Genomic DNA, 23,848 nt, shown 5'->3' on the forward strand with positions numbered 1-23,848 from the left:
TGCGGTAACTCGATTACGATAAAGCTGATAACAAAAAACTGGCATGCGGTGTCAAATTGTTATAACAACCCTACCTTTGATATACTTATCTTAAATGCTTATTCCTGATTCAATAAGAAGAAATTAGGTACTTAGTATAAGAAATAAAAATCAGAATTTTACGGATTTATTTCATAGTAACATATGAGATTGATATTCAGTGCTTTAAAAGCTCTATATCTTTAGGTACCCATAATTTTGTATAAAAAGTCATCCTGTATAAAACAAGGTAACTAGGTACCTGTTAAAATATGACACACCACTTGTGGTTGTACCGGCTTTACCTATTTCTAGCCGAAATGGTAAAAGCTTATAGACGGGTTTCGGCTTTAGCCGTGATTTATGGGCTATGCCCCATCGTTTTTTTGCGACGAAGCAGCATGTTGCTGCTCCGTCGCGATTTTTTGTTCCACGTTGATCCGTCGACGGTCATCAACGTGAGGGAGAACGACAGCGCGCAACGGAGCAATGAGGCTCTAATATAATTTAAGTAATTTAGTACTATAGTTAACAGAAATATACTATACCTACATTATCACGATACAGTTGGCCGAATTTTGGCAGATTCGGTATACACTGCTGGTTTTTGGTCTGCCCCATTGGCTTCTATATAGCAACATTCTCTTTCCAAAGCAACATTAATAGTAAATAAGAAGTGTATTGTAGTTTGTGTGTGAGCTTTTACCGCAAGGAAAACTAGCATTGTACGTTGATATCGCCTAAGTTGGCGAAACTTTTATATTTCTAGCAAAATCAAAAACTCACAGGAATGCTGCGCAAACCTGAATTATAAGTTTGCGCGGCTTTCCTGTGCTATTAATTTGTACCTACAAACAATAGTAAATTACAAGCAGTCGAAGTCACGGACAAAAGATAGTGAAAATTGAATCTGCGGGTAACTCATAACGCCATCTTTTGTTTGAGTTTCATTAAAAAATCTACCTCATGATCAGCAATAATAAAACTAAAAAGCTATCTTCGTCATTATTAATAGATAAAAAATTAAAATTGCTTATAACTACTATTGTACTTTAAAAAAACATACAAAATAACAATAACGCTAGATTTGCGAAAAATTAATTACGCCTGATTTTTACGCCATCTATTGAAAGTTTTGAAAATAAAAATTATAGCAATAAGCTGGCTACATACTATCGCCGCACTCAACAGACATCGACGCGAATGCGTGAATATTATTTGTGTGGTAATTTTTATGAGAGCTTTATATAGGTACCGCAATTAAAAACCATAATGTATGCCGCAATAATGTATGGCCGGCACTAAGATCTTAATCATGAAAAGCATGTTTATTGGGATTTTATCAGGTAAAATGTTTAATGGGCCGCTGTCAGCTGTCATCTCAACGTGTCGTGCATAGAGGTTCAAATTGCATAGAATTATTAGGGAGTAGAACGAAATAGTCAACAGTAGAAACTAAGTTAAGCAAATACGTGTGAAAGGCCAAAAAATTAAACATAATAGTGTATTTGTCTAATGTGGGTTCCTATATAATAAGAGCAAATCATATATACACAAAAATTTCGCTTTATTGGCATCATGGATCGTGACGCACATTGGGGTCAAAACCAAACATGATGTTAAAAATTAATAACACTTCAGGAATTTTGGTGGAAATAACTTTTCATTTTTATGAAAAATCAATAAATAAGTCACTATTATTATGTTGGTACCCATTTGCATTCCATTATGCCATTTTCGGTCCTTTGAGGCATCCATTGAGCCGAAGCCAACATTATTCTAAAATGAGATGGCTGCATCTTTAGATATTTAGAGAGATTGACACTTTGTGTACCATTGGGAAACACCAACGGCCAGTCCTCCACAGCTGCTAGACTATTGCCGAGAAGGGATCTGGGCTATGTGTATGTGTTTTCTGGTTTATGGAGTGAGTGCAGACATCTACCTTAAAAATTACTCACTAAAACTTTACGTAGTAGATAATGACTCGCTGCTTTTCGGCTGTATGTGCCTGTGGGCGCCCTAAATAAGCCATCTGCAGAAGGCTAGGACGTAACACAATGGAGCCGCTGAGGGTGTCGAGAGGTACGGCTCCGGTCTCACCATCACGGGGCTTACCCCCGAGAGCAGGTTTCCCCGCTATTACGCCATTACGTGCAATACACTTCCTGCCTGGAGCGAATGTTCTGCTCTTGCTACTACATTCTGACCGGCCGGCTAAGGCAAGACAGAGGCGCGGACGTGTTACTGTGTGTATTTGTGTGTAGGTGCATGTATGTGTGGTCCCTTGGAGATCGGGTCCGTGGTAACGCCACTCGCCACAAGCAGTCCTGCGGTGACTGATTGCACTGGAATCCAAAGGAACCCAGCGGACGATGCCGACGACGTCACATCCCGACGCCAATTATATATATTAATAATATTATTGTTAAAAAGCATTCGTGCCAAATTTTAAGTAGATAATTAAAGACTTTACAGAAATATAAGAGCATTACATTAAAGTATTATCTGTGAGATTGACATTCTTTTTTATGCTCATACCTACAAACTTTTTTAAAATCCTTCTCTGAGCACTAGGCTGCGCGTGGATTAATCAGTCACTCTTGTTCTTTTATATTATAAGGATAAGTGCTCAGCTTTTAATAAGCTCGGAACACTTCACTCGTGAAGACTTATTAAAATATGGACTTCATACAGGTAAGGTCTTCAGTCAAAATCAAGTTTATATCAATTTATGACCATAGTTGACCAAATAATGCTGAACAAAATCTAAAATAGTGTTATTATTTTCAGGATAATCCACTAAATCCTAACTTTATTTTTTAAACTCGCACCATGATTGCGTAGAAGGTACCTATTTTTGATCGTACATCTGCAACAATATTGAAAATTGGCGCTTTTTGCCTGCATTAGCAATGTTTGTGTACCTTAGTTATACCAAGCGCCATCTGCGCTGAGCTTTGCGTAATATGCCCTATTTTTTTTAGAAATCTAAAAGTCATAAAAACTTTCCATAATGCTACATAGAAGAAAATTTCACATATAAATAAAGTTCATGAAATAATAATAGAAAGTTCAAAATATGTTATTTATCTTCTACCCTAATACCAACATTAAGAGTATGATTATTGACGCTAAGACTAGGACGCCTGGCAAAACGTTTACCACCGGACCTCCTACGTTTTAACCGGACTCCTTCATTAATAGATGCGATCTGGTAGTAGTAACTACTCGTAATCTAAGGTTATGGAATGGACGAAGGTGGCAACACTGCGACAGACTTCAGTCAGTCAGAGTGACAATGATTGAGGATCAAAGTTAAAAATATTCTTCCATTGGTAGGTACTTACCTACGATTGCCTGACCTATCTACTATAGATGTAAATTGTAAATACAGTACATTTTCCTTATATTCGTTTCTGAAAGAATTAGATAATGTTAGTTTCTTGGATTTTTCCGAACAATTAAAAAGAAATACTTGATCTTTTCCTTTTAAGAATGAAATTCTAACTTAGTACATACATTTTAAGTTTATTTTATTTTTCATCAAGACATGATAAAATATTGTACGGGTCAAAGTGCATTCAGATAAGTCCTAATTCTTGTTTTATATACGTGACAGTCATTACTTTTGCCATGTCTGAGTTTGGAAAATTCGGGCCTCTTGTTGGCGCTATAGATGAGGGCACATCAAGTGCGCGATTCATAATATTCAAGGCGAATTCTGCAGAAGTGGTAGCCTTCCACCAGAAAGAACTAGAACAGCGGTTTCCACAGGAGGGATGGGTGGAACAAGACCCCTGTGCCATTTTAGAGGTGGTTACTACTTGTATAGAGAAAGCTGTTGAAAAGTTGATAGATTTAGGAGGCAGTGTTAAGGTTTGTTCTTGTATTATTTCATAGTTGACTAAGTTCATATTGCTTGTTATGTTTTTAAAAGTTGAACATTTTTTTTGTATCTAGCTGGCTATGGCTTTGTATGTATTCATTTTGTATGTAATGTCTGTAGAATCACAGTAATTTAATGGATTTGTAACAAATCGGTTTGGTTCAATACCGCCAATGTCATCTTTCAGATGGAGTAGTGAAATTTGAATGTTATTCTATTTCTTTTAGGATATTGTAGCTGTAGGTGTAACAAATCAGAGAGAGACAACAATTGTATGGGACCGTGCCACTGGCAAGCCTCTGTACAATGCTGTAGTATGGCTGGATATGAGGACTTCTTCTACAGTTGACAAGCTACTCGATACAGTACCAAACAAGACTAAGAATAAGAATTATTTAAAGGTAAACTATAATCATGTTTTAATAGTTTCATATTTTCATTTCACATTGAAAAATAAATAATGAACTTTGGCTAATCATATATCTCATTAAGTAAATAGGCCTTATTTTCATGTGATGCTGAAAAAAATGCTACAGTAGTTAACTTGTCATAGTATACAGTTTTATTATTACATCTTATTAACTCCTCTATCCTTACATACTTTAATTAAATCATGTTAAAATTATCTCTTTAGCCGCTATGTGGTCTTCCTCTGTCAACATACTTCAGTGCAGTGAAGTTGAGATGGCTCTCCGACAATGTGGAAGCTGTGAAGGTGGCAATGAGGGAGGGCACCTGCTGCTTTGGGACTGTAGACACTTGGATTATTTGGAATCTTACAGGTAAATACAATTATTTATTATCATTTCAGTTCTAACAGAAAAATGTAAGCCATTTTTAGTGTTAAATTTACTTAGATTTATTTAAAGGTAGCAAATATTTAGTGGAGCTAGAAAGTTGATAATTTTATAAAGACAACTAAAACCGAAAAAAAAATACTTGCATAGTTACTCATACTTAAATGACAATATGCTATGCGATGTTATGTTTATGGATATATATATGCAAACGCATGCGAAGTTATTCTGCTATGTCTATATCTATAACAATAGATCATAACTTAAGGGAGCGAATAATTATTTCCTTATTAAGGTAATATTTTATTATAAGTTTGTTACCCAATTAAAAGATAGCACTGAGTTTCATATTTACGAAAAAAGCTAAAAGTGTAAAATGTTGCTTTTTTAAGTTGACTTATTACTACTTAGATATAGGTATGTTACAGCAAATAAATTCTGCATTTTAATTGTTATTAGTTAAATTACAAAATTTACAACAACAGAAATCAATAAAATTCTGGTGAATTACCTATAGCCCAAAGCTTGTATGAAAAAGATTCTAAAAATGGTGCCTCTTCCTGTATTTTATGTTTACGTCCACAAAAAAATATAACAAAACTTAATAAGTTAACCTGCATGTGCTGTTTATTTGTGTTTTCTATCCCGAAATATCTCTTCTCCCTACAGGAGTAGAAGCTTCGAATTTTTAAATATTGCAACCTTTGCATGGTACACAAACCTATAAAAATGTGTAAATAAATATTGTTACAGGAGGCCCTAACGGTGGCGTCCACGTGACTGACGTCACAAACGCGTCTCGAACAATGTTGATGAATATAGAAAATCTTAATTGGGATCCTTTACTGTTGCGCTTTTTTGAAGTGCCCAAATCTGTGCTTCCAAAAATCAAATCCAGCTCGGAGGTAAATTTATATTTATTATATAATTGGTAGTTTTTTATTGTTATGATAATTTTGATTTGACAATAAATGCTTGTGTCAAAAATTCAATCTTAGGGAGAGATCTTACTGCATTCAATGTGTGACAAAAAATCAAGTACACACAGTAAACCATAGAGGAGTTCATACTTCTGGAGCCTGGTTCCTGTGGGCACCACCAGGTCATGCTTATCATATTATCCAAACTAAAATTTAGTTTGGATGACAAAATTTAGTTTAATGTGTACAAAATTTCTACTCAATTGAGTACAACCGATTGGTTGAAGATATCTGCTTCAAAATTGGGTTGCAAGATTCCACTCAAATAGACATAGGAAGGGATATGTCCCTATGTTTTATGTCTCCATAGTAACATTCCAAGATATAACTTTTTTTTTATTAACTGTAAAAAAATAAAAGGTTTATTGTTTAAACCTTGACAAAATGTGTAACTGTGTGTGTGTGTGTACTATGATTGAATTCATGATATTTATATATATATATATATATATATATATATATATATATATATATATACATATATATATATATATATATATATATATATAGTGCTTTCTAACAGGTAACACCTGATGGTTCACATGTCTCTGGACAAAAACAATAATAATAACTTCGTACTTATATCTAGTTGCCATATTCTTGTAACAGTGACAGATCGTGCTGTTTACATAGTTGAGTTTAATCTTATCATTATTGCTATTATTCATAAAATATGACCTTAAAATTTATAGTCTCTAGAAATAAGCTGCTTTGCACTTTACACATTCCAAATAATATTTATAAATAATGTATAATTTCAGATCTATGGCTACATAGCAGATGGATCCCTCAAATCTGTGCCTATATCAGGTTGTCTTGGGGACCAACAGGCCGCTTTGGTAGGCCAAATGTGCTTACAGAAAGGACAGGCCAAAACGACGTACGGAACTGGCTGTTTTGTGCTATATAATACGGGTGATATTCGAGTAGACTCAAGGCGGGGTCTCTTGACTACTGTAGGTTATCAATTGGGCCCTAACAATCCTGTGAGCTACGCGTTGGAAGGTTCAGTAAGTATATATTAAAGTGTATAAGATACTGAAGTTTTGACTCTACTGATTTTACTGAAATTAAATCTTGCCTGGCTTACAATAATGTTGTTCTCCAAAATTTTCAAATCATGACAATTTCGAAAATTGATGACACAGATTCTTAAATATTCTTTGTACATTGAACTAAAACAAGTTCTGATTAATTTCCAGCCAAACGGCGGGCGTAGTCATAATAAACAACGAGTCCAAATCGTGGAACAAAACATATTTTATTACTAGTTTTTTCCATACTTACGTAAATTATTTATCTGTAATGAAGTACCATTGTTACTGGGCTACTTAGATAAGGGTAATTCAGCTTAATCTAGTATTAAAGTCGTAACACAACGTGATAATGATCATAAAAATGTAATTAGAACATAATTCACATAGGTAATTGTTAGAAAAATAATTTTGTTGCATTATTATATATAAATTTACACTATTATTAAAATTATAGTGTAAATTTATGTATTACTAAAATTCTATTGTTAGTTAGATTTATCTCATTATTGTTAGTTAATTATCTCAAATAATGAAGCATCATAAAAAATTCGATCATGTAGAAGCTACGGTTACATCTCATTAAAACTAGGTAGACTAATGGACTACAAAGCGATTAGACTCGATCTCTGTTAGGCAAGATTTCAGTTGAACTATAATCGCGAATTGTTATTTTAATGTTATCCCGATAAATACACACGGTAAATAAAAGATATTTTTTTTGCTTAGTTTTCTGTTAGTTGTATATTTCCCAGTTATGTTGTGTACATAAAAAAATAAATAAAAAAAAGCTTGTAAAAAAGAAGTGCCTATTTGTGCGAAAATCACAAGTGGAAAAAATATTTCAGACGGAATTTTCCTTGTGCATGGCAATGTCACATGATCTTGTTAGTGTTGCGAGGGAACTATATTTAGAAACGAGTCGGAAACTCGTGTAATGGGCGATAGCCTCCGCCTACTGAGAACAATCACAAAGTCATCTTTACTATTTTTATTGCTATTAATCGTTATTGTTTAATGGTCTTTTTATCATCATCGATTCTACAGGCGTCCGTAAAATAAACTATATTCTTCATAATTTTAAAATGATTTTATAAATCTGGTACAACAGGTATCTGACAATTACAGCAATGTATAAGCTCTTACAAATACTATGAAAGCTAAAGAAAGTACAAAAAAAACCTATTTGAGTATATTCGGAGAATGATTTCTGAGTGAAATATCAAAAAATCATCAAAGTCAGTTAGCCAGTCTTGTATGTTTGTTTTGTGTTTATTCGTTACAAACATACCGAAATGCAAATCTTTTTTCTTTATAATATTATCAAGTAGATCATTATAGAATAAATAAAAATGGAAGTACTTATACTATATAGATTGCGCAACAGTATGGACTTACCGTCCTTATTTCCTTACTAGTCTAGTATTCGTTATGGCCGAATGAATTGGTCATTACGTGGAATGAAACACAAACAACGACTTTCCTGGTAATATTAATGGAGGGGTTTGTCATTCTATACAGGAATAAACTTGAACTTGGGGTTTGTCATTCTATACAGGAATAAACAAAATTTGAATTTGGTCGTCGTCATAAATTCTAGGTGGCCATCGCAGGCGCGGCATTAGGATGGCTGCGGGACAATCTAGGGCTGATAGAAGACGCGAAGGAGTCACAATCGTTGGCTGAGACCGCCACGGAAGATGGCAGTGTGGTCTTCGTGCCGGCCTTCAGTGGATTGTACGCACCATACTGGAGGCAGGATGCTAGGGGGTCAGTACTTAATAGTCGGTTTTCTTTATAATCATATTCAGGGTCGTTGTCATTTCGTGGACTGAAACACACACACAACAACTTTCTTGGCACTTTTAATGGAGTGATTTGCCATTGCCTTCTCCATTTCACACACGAGTTAATAATCAACCAGTGTGCAGGTTTCCTCACGATCCTTTCCTTCATCGGAAGCAAGTCTGGGTTATTTTTAAAAATAATACCTCACAGCAGTTGAAAGCCGATATCAAATTTAAAATTTTTATTCAACTAAATATGATATACATTATTTATTAATGTCTAAAAAAACGTCTAAAACTTTAATGTCTAAAACTTACTTAAAACGAAGTCTACTGCCGACTTCAAAAGCGCAGGTGAAGAAGCGGCACAAAAAAATCACCGCAGTCTTTTGTTCAAAGACGTCAATTGACAAATACAGGTCTAGGTTGCAGGTTTATCGCAATTCAAAAACTATACTCCACGGATTTTCATGCGGACTTCACTAATAGATATTATTCCTGATGAATAGATAAAATAAATAAATTAATAAGGACAAATCACACAGATTGAGTAACATATATAGATAAACATGCAAGACCCGGGCCAATCAGAAAAAGATAATTTTCCATCATGACCCGACCGGGGATCGAACACGGGACCTCTCGGTTCAGAGGCAAGCACTTCACCACTGCGCCACTGAGGTCGTCAATAGATGTGATTCCTGAGGAAGATTTCGCTGTATAATTTTATTGTTATTAACCTAGCGAAGCCGAGACGGGCAGCTAGTAAATAATATCACGGTTTTGTGTAGGGTGATATGCGGCATAACGGAAGATACGCAGTCGAACCACATAGTGAAGGCGGCGCTCGAAGCTGTGTGCTACCAAGTGAGGGATATACTCGACGCCATGAACGAAGACTGCGGGATACCGCTGCAGCTGATGAAGGTAAATATCACAGATAAAGATATTTTATTTTAAAAAAAACGTGTAAAATAAAACTTTTCAAATTGTTTACGTGCGTTAGTGTATATGGAAAACCACCGAACGCAATGTGCTACATAGACGCAACATAGCAATGAGGCATGGCTCTTGGTTTTTATAATTTTGGCCATCTGTTGAATGAATGTGGAACTAAATTTAAATGTTTGTAAATCACGGAGAATTGTAATGCCTCGGCCATGATCGTAGGGAATACGAACGAAGGACATTGCTGTTAATATAAAGGTCAATTAAAACTAAGCAATGTACGTCTATTCGCCACGATAATGGCCGATGGTGGACCTCCTAGGATAAAAAAAGAAATTTTTAATGCCTGTTACACACTATCGCCGAACGCAGACAAGATGCCAACGCGAATGAATGAACATTTGTATCAAAGCTTTTATTTAATGCAATAAAAAAAAATAGCGATTTTAAATAAAAGCCAATTTCTCTGTGTGTATGTCGAAACAGTATCCGCGCTAGTACTATATAAAATTAAATTTAAAAAATGTCCTTCCAGGTGGACGGCGGGATGACGTCAAACGGCCTAGTGATGCAAATGCAAGCCGACTTGATCGGGATAAACGTGATCAGAGCAGGTTTCGCTGAGAGTACAGCTCTCGGCGCCGCGTTAGCCGCATATAGAGGGCTCAGCGACAACGCGCAAATCCCACCCATCGAAATAGCCTCCGGGGCCACGTACGTGCCCAGAATAAGCGAGGACGAACGGGACATGAGGTACAAGCAGTGGAAAATGGCCGTCGACAGGTCATTAGGATGGGACCAGAATTAACTGTCCGATTTGATCCCGATAGTTGAAACACGCGTGTGACTATTTTTTTTTCTGAGATATTGTGTAATGCTAATACGCTATCGCGATATAGTTCGCCGAACTTTAACAGACTCGGTATATACTTTGTGTTGGTTTTTCATTGCGGGATCTAAAATTTCTCAGACGAACTACGCGATGTTAATTGAATGCATTAGCGAAGGTATCGCCGATAGTGCGCCGTCGGCATTCACCGCAATGAAAAACCAGTAATGAATGCCAAATCCGTCTGAATTCGGCGAACTTCTCCGCCATAGTGTGTAGCTGGCGAAAAATGAGGAGTTTATTGGATATGGATACGAATAAAACTTATTTTATTTTAAAAAAGTTTGATGCGTCATTTCAACTGTCGGGGGTAGCGTTAGAGCTTTATTTTTTATACAAACAGATATATTGAATAAATGATAAATGGGACTTAGTAACTATGAAATAAGTGCTAATTTAGAGTACGTAATGTTTTGTTTGATGTAATTACTAATTATAAACGATGTCGTTAAGTTTGATGTAATTATGTTTTTTTTTGATTTATGACAAATTTCTTATCAATTTGCAAATAGTTTTGTTACGCTCTGTTATACGAGTAAATTATACATCAAACATTTTTTATTATATTCTATGGTCGAGTTATGTTATTTTTAATGAAGAGTAACTTACGATTTTAAGCAACATTTAAGGTTTAAGGTAAACTATGTTTTTAAGTTGTTATGTTTATGAAAGGCACATAAGAAATCACGACTGTGCCATATATAATTTGTTCAAATTATTTTTCTTTGTTGTTTCCTTTGAGTGATATGTTGTCGTACTATAATGTTTTTTGATGAGATAAAGGTTGAATTGTCTATCATAATATCATTACCTTTGGCCCTAAAAATACCTAGAATTGCCGGGTACAAAGAATATATATTTTTGGGAACATACATACATGACGTAAAAGCGTTCAAATAATAAAAAAATATATTATATTAGGTGCATTACCTGTATGTAGTATACTAAGTATTGATATTTAGATAAATTCAAATGACATAATAAATAAAAATATTAATAAGACACAATTTTATTTTAAAATATTGCTTCTTCTAGCTATTATAGTGTGCAAATGAATTAATATTATCATTGTTTTTGTGGCTTAATTTTTGGTTAATATCCGCCAATATAGATTATGTATAACTGTTATTTCAAATGTAGACATCGTTCTATTTCGTTTTAAAAGACAAATACGTATTGCTCATTACGTTAACTAAATATTTACACATACCTCATAAACTTTTTATTTATTAATTAAAAACTAGGCAAGGTTCCAAAAAGCTGTGTCAGTGGCGCCTCATTTGTCTGCACAGATTTTATTAGGCGAGTCGACGCACTAAGAACTCCACATTCCAATATAGTAGCATATAGTTCCTTAATTCCAATAGTTATGTGACAAATGTTGTGTATACCTACCATCTTATAAAAAAATCTTGGCCCTACCAAGCCGCCTAGGTATAATCCGAATCATTTAAAATGGCCGTTTTGAATACTATCGGGATAGTTTAGAGCCCCCGTCCTGAATTATTCGGATTATACTTTGATGAGCGAGTTTACAAATTTTATGAATATGGTTTGTTGTTATTAGGTAAATATTTAATGCAATTTACTTGCTATTTTCGCTTCTTTAATGCACGTTCGTCCTTCCTTCCAAATAATGATATTAAAAGAGGATTTGGTTATTTTGTTGGGGAAAGAAAAGTGAACATCATATTTTTTTATATCAAATGTGATGCTAATACCTATCTTTATATAGCCATGCACTAACATGAGAGGGTAGAATTACTATTGTAATAATTAAAAGTAATTAAACGAAGATTAATGACAAATAATACCAAAATGTGTTTCACGAATCACATTGTTAGTAGTAATATAATAAAAATAGTTTGAATATTTCAATAAGAATATTTATTCATCAATGAATTAATCAGGGCCTAAAGTTAAGGGAAAATAATATATGATCGAATACTTTATAATATAATGCTTTGCTTACAGTGATGGGTTTATGTCCAATTTTGCAACGAAAATTAACTGGGATAATGCTGGACGAAAAAAAGGTTTGCTTGTGTTTTATTTTCAAATGTTTATATTATTTTTTGACTTTTTATAGCGTGTAATAGTTATTGCTTACAAATGATTTTTAATATGTTTATAAAGAGGTAATAATTAATGCTTTATCATATGATTGTAAAGCATTCCATCACTTTATATTAGAGTAGACAATTGTTATATAGTATGAATATATTATACGGACAAATTATAAGTCGTATATAGCTGTCAAACTTAAATATATTTTGTATAAACTGTCACACTCCATTTCCGGTCTCTTGGCTAAACATCTAGCTTCTACTTGCATTTTACAATTCAAATGCAATTATATCGCCAAAAACAGTTCAATTTCGAAATTTGTCATTCGATTATACACTTATTTCATTTTATTTATAAAAAAAGACCGGGAAACTTTGACAAGCAGCTGTAGATGATAATAAAGAGGTACATGAAATTTGATAATGGTGTCTGAAAATCCGTAATTTGAGTTTAATTTTAATTTCTTTTTAATTCATATACATTCATTTATAATTTATCTCAGATATTACACAGGATATTAAAAAACAAATTTTACGTAAATCGGTCTCATGTTTACGCTCTGTTTTGTCTTGTTATGTTAACAATTCTACCATGTCTTTTTATGATTTTACACCAATATCAATTATAAAAGACTAAGGAAAACTTTCGTGGTTAATGAATGTTTTACTTTATATTAGAGAGGTTTGAATAATTGATTTATTTACAACACTATTGAAGAAAGAATTGAGTAAAGATTGGTTATATGTTAGGACTCGTAAGAAAAAAGGGAGTGTAGGCATATGTATGGAATTCGTGTTATATCATATTTTCGTGTAACTCTCGTGTCGTTATTCTCGTGTATATTATTTCTCGGACTGTTAACTAAATCCCGATGTAAATGTTTACTGTTAAATATATAATATTGATTTGTTAAATTATGTTTTTTATTGCATCGTTTAAATTGCGCATTTTTTTCTCCGGTGAAGGAAAATATCTCGTGAGCAATTCTGCACATTAGTTTATGATTTATTAGCTAGTGTGAGAAATGGGGAAGGCTGGCAAACCATTTCATTATATTGCCCAGTAATTTGTTATTTGTGTTATATTCAACATAAAGGCAACAATTAAAAAAAAATGACCATTTCAAATAATTGTTTTATGAAAAACTTACATCGTATTGGAATTATTAAATAAGTACATAACATTTAAAAAAATTACACCAATAAAAACAGAAACCAAATTACATGTAAGTAAAATAAAAATATTACGATTTCTAAAATGTAGTCAACTGAATAAGTACTTATACTTAATAATTTTAATTTAATTTTTCGATTAAAACGTAATTAACTTATTTTTTAAATAACTTACGTACCAATTCCAATCCATTTATTTATTTTTTCATTTGAAATCGCATATGATATTTATTTTAAGTTTCATCAAAATTTTAAAACCCTGTTTTAATTTCAATGGATTTTTATTTACACACCATTATGTTTGCACCACTGAAAAATAGTATCACTCACAATGTTCTGACCATGATTCGGGCATACCTACTTCGAATAGGAATTCATTCTATCGATCGAAAAAAAATATATTGGGCTGTGGGCATACGCTCCATACAGAATGAAAAAAAAATATTTCCATCATTATTATTTTTAAACAAAACAATTCAAACGTGCATTGCGCTGTGCGGACGTGTCGGTCTAATTATACTTTATTCATCTTAAAGGACTTAAATACCCAGTGGTTTGCGTTATGCAGCGTCCCATCAGGTCGTCACGTTGTGCCACTTTGGGAACTCGGGAGCGCAAGCGGACAGGATATTACGGATAGCCAATGAGGTGAGAAATTTTGGAGAGGGTTACTTCTTTCTCTTTCCACCTAAAGGTGGGCTGAAAGATCGTTTAGGCGGCCTGTTACATCTTCTTTTGACGTCCTCTTCTGGATATGACTAATTCTGTTTTGACCACCTTTTGTGTAGTGTATAGCATAGAAATTACATGCTACTACTATACCTAATAATAAATATCGAAAATTAAATATTTCAGCCTTTATACAACCAACTTTTTATCGAAAAAGAGAGGTAGAAAATGACCTAAACTGTGTACACAATAATAACAATTTGTCCCCTAGAGTGGCCATTGCCACATCCATCATATTAAAGCCGTCTGTTGGTCGTCCACAGCGCAAGATGCGGCCACCCCGCCATCCGTCACAATGTCGTCCGCGCTCGACGACACGACTATGCACTTAACTTCACTACATGTGTCTAGGGTAACTTGTTAGTAATGGACAACCCCAGACAATTATCATGACAGATTTGATGCTGTTTGTTGCTGATTGTGTTATAAACTTATTACAGAGCCTTAACTGCCTCTCCCATCTCTTAAATTAAGACCGACAGTACTTAACAGTCGGATTGATCTATCGGATCAAGACTTCATGAAGCAGGTACTTTACATAAGTACAAATTTTAGGGTTGTCTTATGCCGGACCGAACTTAGGCGATGTCAACGCAAATGAACGAAAATTGGTTAGTGTATGTATGAAATACCGCAAGGAACAACCATCAATTTAATCCAAACCGCCAAAATTTGACTGACAATTTGCGGATTTGCAGTATTAATTTATTTATTTCATAATAAAATGACGTAATTACCTATGTCTTGATGATGAATCCTTGTAAAGCCAAGGGACAGTAATTTGACAACATGTTTCTGTCTCGCCCGGACGGTATTTCGGGTAACGGTCCAAACAGTGGCACCCTCGTGTAATCAAGAAGTAATTTTTCCGCCGACCTAAAAACTGTTTGCCGAGCGATCACTCAGGGTTGTCGCAGTGACGTATTGACAGCTCTATCTCGAAGCAGCATGCACACAGCCGCAAACACACTGCGAGCAAACGCTGCCAAAACTTGATAAAGACCTCACTTCATGTATAATCATGCTACATTAAAGGCGTATGTACACAGCGGCGAGCGCGAGAGCATAGCATTATCATTTTCCATTAACCCCTGGAGCTGATTGCTTGTTCAAATTGTTTGCTAAAGGACGCGTGATTAGGTTGGGTTTGCGTTCCGGAATCTAATTCAGTTATTTCAGCGGCAACCGCGTATGTACCTACCTATATATTATAAAACTATGTCTATACAAAGGAGATAAAAGAAAAATATTATGGTAATAATTATCCCATAAAGACCTTATGGGACTAAATAAAAGCCAAAACAATTTATTTTTAATTTTTGTTTGTCTTTACGTCTATCTGCATGTTTGTTCGCGCTTCAAGGAAAATCTATACTGGATGGAATTTGTTGCGGTTTTCACAGTTGAATGGTCTAACTTAAAATTGTCTAACTTAAAATTTGGTACAGGTTTCATCGCAATACGTGGCTTAGAACCTGAGATTTAGAACTTTGATTAGGTTACAGTTAACATTAAATAGCGAAAGGAAAAAAGAGGAGAGTAAGTAAAGCTACAATAAAATTTTGCAGATGTGATTGATTGCCTGTACCTAATGCCGGCTCCACAGCAGTGTCGGCGAACAGTTTGCAAAACTTTGGCCGTTGTCAACTAATGATCAAACAATAAATTATATTTAAGATGTTTATTTAAAAATACGAAGACCTAAAAATATTGTATATTTTTGAATCACTTATAAAATTTGTCAACATGTGCATCTGACACAAAAAAGATAACTTTCTGATGTGACAAGTTCCCAAAAAGATGTTGAAAATTTGCAAGTGAGGGACTAGATGGGGAGGCGAAATGTGCCGCTGCATATATTTTGCGCTCCATCGCCCTTTAGAATCACCCTTTCAAAATTAAAAAAAACTGAGTTGCGCATAGGCTTTTAAAAGGAGTAAAAGTGTCGTCAAGGCAATTAGAAACAGACTATACAAAATATTAAAAGTTCCCCTTGAAAATGTGTCAACGCCACTGCTGAGCCATTCGTCACACGCGTTGTTCGACGATCGTACACACGCTGTGTGCGCACTTTAAAATTATATTGCACTAGCTACCCGCCCCGGGCCGCATCATTAGCCATTAATGATATAAACGCGAAATGCCGTGAAGATATAGCTATATATATAGGGCACTAGGGGATGACTTTGTTGAACACCGTTTAAATTTTATGAGAGATGTCAGATACATTTTGGTGTATAAGTATTTGTTTTTCTAATTTTAGAACGAATCTTTCGGCTGTGGTATTCCTGAAAAAACATGAAAGAACCTCTTTTTTATAAACAAGAGGTAAAGTTACAAACATTTTGAGGAATTCTAAATAATAAGGCCCATGCCGCCATGCCATTTCTATCTAGAGGTAAATGACCTGAAAATATTAGTTGAGATTGAGAAAAAAAATCTTGAAATACTGAATCAAATTAATTAATAGTTACTTGTAAGTATATTAGCCAAGGCATAAGCCAGGGGTGCCCAGTTCATTAGTAGGGTAGCGGCTAAGCAACACTCGTAGAAATGTAAATAGGAAAAAGAGGGATCCAATGGCGCGCCTAATTTGGGTTCAATGGGCCGCAAATCTCTAATTCAAATCTTAAAAAGGGCTTTTTCTTACTTATTTAAATTAAAGTAACTCGCACATATTAAATATCTGACTACGCCACAACTTTTAAGCAAGAAAATGGCCAAGTGAGAGTCTGACTAGGCCATGAAAGCAATCCTTGGTAGCGGCGATATATTACTAACGTCACCCATGGCTATAAGGGTTGTGTAACCTATTGTTACTATTGTTGCGCTGATCTCAAAAATATTGTTAATACATATTAATAACACATTTAATATTAGCATTTAAGAAAATAGGCAATATTTGATAAGAAGATAAATAGGTAAGGTACAGAAAATAGTTCACTACCAATTGATTATAAAAAAGTCTAAGAATTATTTAAAATTCACCGAACCCCTTTCCACGTGATTCTAACTCGCTTTTAACCAGTTACTCGATAAATTTATGTAGTAACATATAAAATTATTCTATATACATAGCGCTGGAATATTGTACCTAGTGTACTGCTGGAGTACTGAGCTTTTTGTGATAATTTGGCTGGTGTTACGGAACACACTGTCGTCAATCAGTTTACCACATTTTGGCGGATTCGCTATACATTGCTGGTTTTACATTGGGTTAAAAAAAGTACTCATACTAACTACGCATTCACGTCGGCATCTGCCTGAATTCAGTGACAGTGTGGAGTGAAGTCGGCATTAAATTAGTCTTTACAAATACGTGCACAATAATTAATGCAATAAAAAGTGTCGATGACAAATTGAAACCCTTCACGTGTCTTAAAATCGTAAGGTAAATTTTGATTTTACAATTTGTAAACCTTAATACCGGAAACGAATGGGCCAATCACCTTGATGTCTCAAGCTCACTTCCGCTCGACATGAATCACCACACCATGGTTGACGTGAGAAAAATGTAAAACAGACCGACTTTCGCAATTATCATCAATGTTCATGTCAATTTTGCATAATTACTTTTTATAAGCCGGTTTTGAAAAAGTAAAGGAAGTTTACCTAATCTACCTTTTTAAGTATCGCACAAAATCCTAGTAATATTGTAAAAATACGCGACATGTAACTTATTAATTGCAAGGAATATCGCGTATTTTTTTTTCGTATTTTTTTCTTCATATCCTCTGATGATAGCTCTGCCAACCACAAACCTACGTTCTTGAAAATGCGCAAAACGCATTTCGCTTTAAGACGTTTTTTAAAACGTCCCTAAATCTACATCTAAGTGCAAACAAAGGTAGGTTATTTATCGATGTGCATTTGTTAAAATAACATATAGTTCCTTGCAGGAACGTCACATTTACTCAACTGGACTAGTAGTGATATGTCCGCTACAAAATATCGCCGAACTCAGACAGATGCTGACGTGAATGAATGAACATTGCGTAGGTAGTTTGTATGAGAGCTTTTATTTACCGCAATGAATAACCAGCAATGTAGATACTGAGTTATTCAAATTTTGGCCGTTGGGCGATAGTGTTTGGACGAAAACTAATGGTCCAGACTGGGCTTTTTTAAACGAATAACTAATTTTATTTATTTATGTTTAGGTAATATTTGAAACAAACACCTATAATCGTATATAAATATAGAATGTCGTTTTACTCTTAGACTGGCTTCAAATGGTTCATTAACATTTTTTGGCTGGCACACTGCGTCTGGATTATATTTCACTGGCTACCTATATTAAAAAAATATATATTAAAAAAATATATAAGATTCATATTACAACGTGTTCTTAGCTAACACTTTCCAGGTCATTAGTGTTTTTTTTTGTTCTGCACTTGTCTTGTACGCTTGTAAGACTGTTTTTAGTATCGTATTTCCATAATCATACCATACAGTTTATAAAATAATTTCATGTTTTTAACCTCCCATAGATGTTGCTTGAATTTAATGCTTATAAATAAATAAGTGGTCTAAAGAAAATATTCCTTATTTCCTGTAGTTTTGTTTTGTCTAAATATTTTTATATACCTATACGTAATTATGCTTATTTATTTCGACTTTTTCTGTTCTTAGTTTGTATAGTATTATTGATATTAAAAATGTTACGGAAATTGTAGATAAATACCTACTTCACCATCGCTAAGAAATGTTGCTATGTACTTACCTACATATTATAATATTAAAATCTCTGCCTTCAATCAATAATTTCATAGTTGTCGTATCGTATAAGATGGCCAAATATCTTTCCTCGTGTTGTCTCTGTTCGGATTTGTGACTTGCGTTTTTATTTTGTTTCCTGGTGTTCGTTAAATTTGAGTCATTACTGAAAATAAATAAAGGCCTTCAGTAACCATCGCTTCTCTGTGATCAATCAGTAGGTACTTCCTCGTTAATCTTTTCATTCATCTAGCTGATTCTCTTTATGCGCCTCCAGTACCATGTTACGCACCAAACAGCAAGGTCCAAGTCACAAATGAACCGTGAAAAACTTTTATAATAATCATGAAACAAAAACACATATTCTGATTGGAAAATAACGTACAATATCTGAAACTACTGGGCATTGAAAACTGAAAGTTTGTGTATAAGTTCCTCGGGGAGTATAGTGCGGCACTGAGAAATGAATGCCCGAAATTCTTACGAAGTCGCGAGCAAAAGCTAGTTAAATGTTAGAAACAAGCGGAGCCAAAGTGGGAGTGATACAAAGATGATCCTATATGTCGCCTCATGCATAATGTGCATACCGAGGAGATTGTTATGCTCGGTGTTGCCAGGGTTGGGGGCAATGGAGTTTCCATGAAGTTCAAAGCGAAATATGTTAGTTAATAAATTAAATCAAAACCAGTTCAAGATAGTTTAAATTCAATTGTTAATCATAAAAAAATATATATTTATTGAAGACCTCATTTTTGAAAAAAATAATTGATAATGTTTTTGTAAAATGCTCTCTAAAATCCATTGCTGACAAAACTCGAGAAAAATCCTAAATGACCCGGTCAGATTTTCGTTTTTCCTAACTCGTATATCCGACATCCGTTTCATCACATCTTGTGTATAAAAGGTACAGGCCTTTTATATACAAATTGTGATGGAACAGTAGGTAAACAAAAACACTTGGAGCTCGGTAGTGGTCGTCTGTTTTCTTGCCACAATTTTCTCCCGGACTTTGTCGTCCAAGAATGGTAACCCTTTTATTAAGACAGAGGAGGACCCGCTCGACATGTGTCCGCCCAGCCTACCCCCTGCCTCCGAAACTCCCCCCGGACACATGTAACAACAGACTTTCTCGAATTCGGCACGTAGCTTGTTCCACTCCATATTTACATGTAACGAAAGATTTTGTTTATAGACGAACCCCCGTTAGGAGGGGTCGTATAGTTTTACAGTTGGAGAGCTGCTTTCGAATATCATTCTTGGTATACGTGGAACTTTCTGGTTGGAAACAAATGAGAAGTAGATATTTTGTAATGTAACAGAACTGACACCAAATGTGTTAGTGGCCACATCGCCATGTAATATTAGTTTGTCGCACCGATGTAATGTCGATGTCGATGTAATATAACCTTTTATGGTATTCTAGAGTTCCGTGGAATGGCAAAAGCTGAACCCTTATTGATGGACAAACAGTCATGAGTTATGAGACAGTCAAAGACTGTCCAATGAACATGAAAAGTGAAATAGATTGACTAAATGTCAGTTTTGTTACGGCCACTTAATTCTGAAATTTTTAAGAATACACAATTGAAATTTAGAAAGAGACGTACGAGGATTATTCTCATAAAAATAATCAATATTCAAAAATTAAGATTTCAGTATTTTTTTCCTGGCGATAGATGATTTGCTATTATCAATACATATCTGTAATATATGCTTGCTATTGCGGAACCCTCAATGGGAGAATCCGACACGTACTGCCGACTTTTTTCTATAATGTCAGGTGGCAAGCATAGGCGGGTATTGCCTTTCATTGTTACAAAGTGTAAATGTGCTTAACACAGATTAAATATAAAGAGCTTTTTTAAGGTTAAGAATTTAAACGAGCACAATCGGTACTATTTCGATCATCTGTTATATCATACTTTAGAAAATTATATATATTTAAATTGAATGAATTCTCATCGCCCTTCAAAAACGTCTAACGCTGAAATCTCAAAAGTAAATACAACAGAACTATTGATATTACTCGACAAACTCACATTGTCACCAATTACATCGAATTCAATAAGCAGTTTAATAATGAACCAATCAAAATGAGGGTTCACCCTACAAATACCGGTCGCGTTATATAATAATACAGTTTCAGTACATTGGGTATCACGTTGTACGAATCCTACTCCAAGTGTTTGTATTAACACACAAACTCCCAAGATACCTCCCTAATACTGAACTCACATTGGTTTAGTTGACGAGTAAGCTTTAAGTCGAGTGCCAACAAAACTCCAGTCAGACAAATGCAATTACAGCGACACGCCGGCCAGCGGCCGGAGTTTGAATAAAACCCAATTTAAAGTACCTACCTTGCTTAGTATATTTTTAGTGTTCGTGTCCAGAATAAACATTAGTTCGACCGTAGTGTTCAAATAGACTTAGTTTTTGTCAGACTGAAGTTTGACTAGCATAAAGTATTGCGATCTAAGTACCTACTACATTGCAATAGAAATATTTAATTAGGTAACTTGGTACAAAATAAAAAAATGTTTGAACCATCTTTTAACAAGAGAGATAGTAAAAAAGGGACTTCTTCTACTATCTCTCTTGTTAAAACAAATAAATGAGATGACGATTAAAAATTATGTCATGTTGCAAACTGATCTGTCACTCTTACTTTATTGATGAGATGATGATGAAGAATTACCACACCTTCAATTTTGAACCTAGGCAAAATCTATAAATTGAAAATTCGACTCGCCCTAACAACTAAATCAATGTGAACTGTAGCTTAGGGTGGCGATATTAGTATAAGTAGAAGACATAAACATCCCCCTGTGAGACGCGGTGTGCATACAATGGAGTTGAGCATTGATTTTGAGTTAAATATTACCCCTTTCACAGCTATGCAGTGTACGTCTGTGTACAAACATACAGACATGAATTATCGTCAGATCTTTTGTTGTGTAACCATTAATCAAAAGGTTTAATGGTCATAATACTGTTATACGGTTGCGGTCGTGAATTTCACTTTTATATATTGATATTTTACTGATTTCAAATTTGGCATGTAAACATTTTAGTACAAACAATTAATAAAACGTATCACTGTGCTACTATTTTTAATTTGGACAAGCTAAAGATGTTATTGACGATGGATTTTTTAGATATTTTGTGCAGATGTAAATTTTCAATGTAATTTTGTTCGATGCATTTATAATTGTTGGTTGACAAACTGAAGTTGACAGCGTAAACTTTCAACAATATTGTCAAATTTGGTCACGAATATCCAATCTTTAGAAAAAATGTGAGAATTGTACTTAGATCTTACACTTGCGGCGAGGCGTGACGAAATTGCAAATTTCAACCCTTTGTAGACCGCTACGAACAAAAAATAGATTCAGAAGAGAATTTTGTTTGTACCCGAGATATTGGTTCCAGTTCAACAATATATTTAAAAATAACATAGGTATTAATATGTAATAATGAATTAAATTTTTGATTGTCACTCGAAACTTTCAATCGCTTTCTTAACTCATTAAGAAACTTGTTGAATTAGTAAATGACCGACTGACGATTATAAAAAAATGAACTCAACGAGGATTAAGAAACAATAAAAATTTAATTAATAATTCGTTTAAGTTCCATAATTAATTTCTAACATTGCATGAGCTTAAAAGTAAACATATTGTATACATACTTTAGCAATATTTTTAAGAGTTAAGTTAAAACTACCAATGTTTAATAAATATTTGCAAGTATAGAACTACTGATACAAATTCCCTACCAATGATTAATTTAATGCTCATGTATTGTTAGAAATTCTTTTAAACCTAAAACAAATTACTTAGAGTTTAATTTCAGATTTCAAATATATATTTTAAATAGTTAATACAAATTTTATAAAATCATATACTTAAATTAAAATGAGGATTACTCTGACGTCACCAAATGGAACATATCAACACACCGAATGCTTTTTGTCACGAACTCTTAAAACAACTGGTTATAGTTACATCCGGCAAGTTTGCCCGCATAAATGTCCCATAGAAAATTACCTGGCTTCGAATGTTTGTCAATAGGGTGATCTGTAAATACCTCAGAATCGAGTTTTTTTTCTTTATAAATACGAACTGTTAAAATCCTCTTTGACGGCTCACATAGACGCGTTTGCTCAGGTGTACCCAAACAATGAAATGCTTAAACCTCTTGATATTTCTATATTATAATTCTTTAATATGACAGCTTGAATGGAATGCAAAATCTGTGATCTAATTGCTAATGTCACATCCGTTTCTAAGTAAAAACATTTCTTATTCAGTAACTAGATTATGTTGTCGATAATTTCCCACTGTGTTATCCTTATTGATTTAATACACATATAAAGCTGGATTTTCATATTTTATAAATCTTGACAACAGTTTTGCTACAGAAATAAAAATTGAGAATGTCATTAAACATTAATCTTGTTGTGGTATACCACAACAAGATTAATGTTTAATGACATTTAGTATTAATGTTTAATGACGTGTAGCACTGAACTAAGTATTATTAACTTTCTAACAGTTAAATAAAAATTTTATAAAGTAGGTCTTTTCTGCAGACATAACGCGGATTACAGAGCCTTTATTCGAATTCCCACCATTAAAAATACTTAACAGAGCATGGAAAGCCGCGCTGCAAAATCCCACAGGCTTACTAAGTCAACGGGTAAAAAAAAGGCTCCAACGTTCATGTCTCTTTATCCTTTTATCCATATTTAATCTACGCATACAAAAACGACGATTTTACGCTACAGTATTATGCATGTAGTCGTGGTATAGTGTAGACA

At 34.1% G+C, this 23,848-nt stretch overlaps 1 protein-coding gene across 1 annotated transcript; it reads left to right on the plus strand.

The window, feature by feature from the left end:
* The first annotated feature begins 3,332 nt into the window (after positions 1-3,332).
* On the plus strand, positions 3,333-13,323 carry Gk1 (Glycerol kinase 1). The gene is made up of 8 exons (XM_053768077.2): positions 3,333-3,897; positions 4,135-4,308; positions 4,542-4,689; positions 5,458-5,609; positions 6,446-6,694; positions 8,319-8,488; positions 9,297-9,432; positions 9,989-13,323. Exons 1-8 carry the CDS (start codon positions 3,655-3,657, stop codon positions 10,259-10,261), a joined length of 1,545 nt encoding a protein of 514 aa, XP_053624052.1. The 5' UTR covers positions 3,333-3,654; the 3' UTR covers positions 10,262-13,323.
* Positions 13,324-23,848: the final 10,525 nt, after the last annotated feature.

This window comes from Plodia interpunctella, chromosome Z (genome assembly GCF_027563975.2).
Source record: "Plodia interpunctella isolate USDA-ARS_2022_Savannah chromosome Z, ilPloInte3.2, whole genome shotgun sequence".
Lineage (NCBI taxonomy): Eukaryota > Metazoa > Arthropoda > Insecta > Lepidoptera > Pyralidae > Plodia > Plodia interpunctella.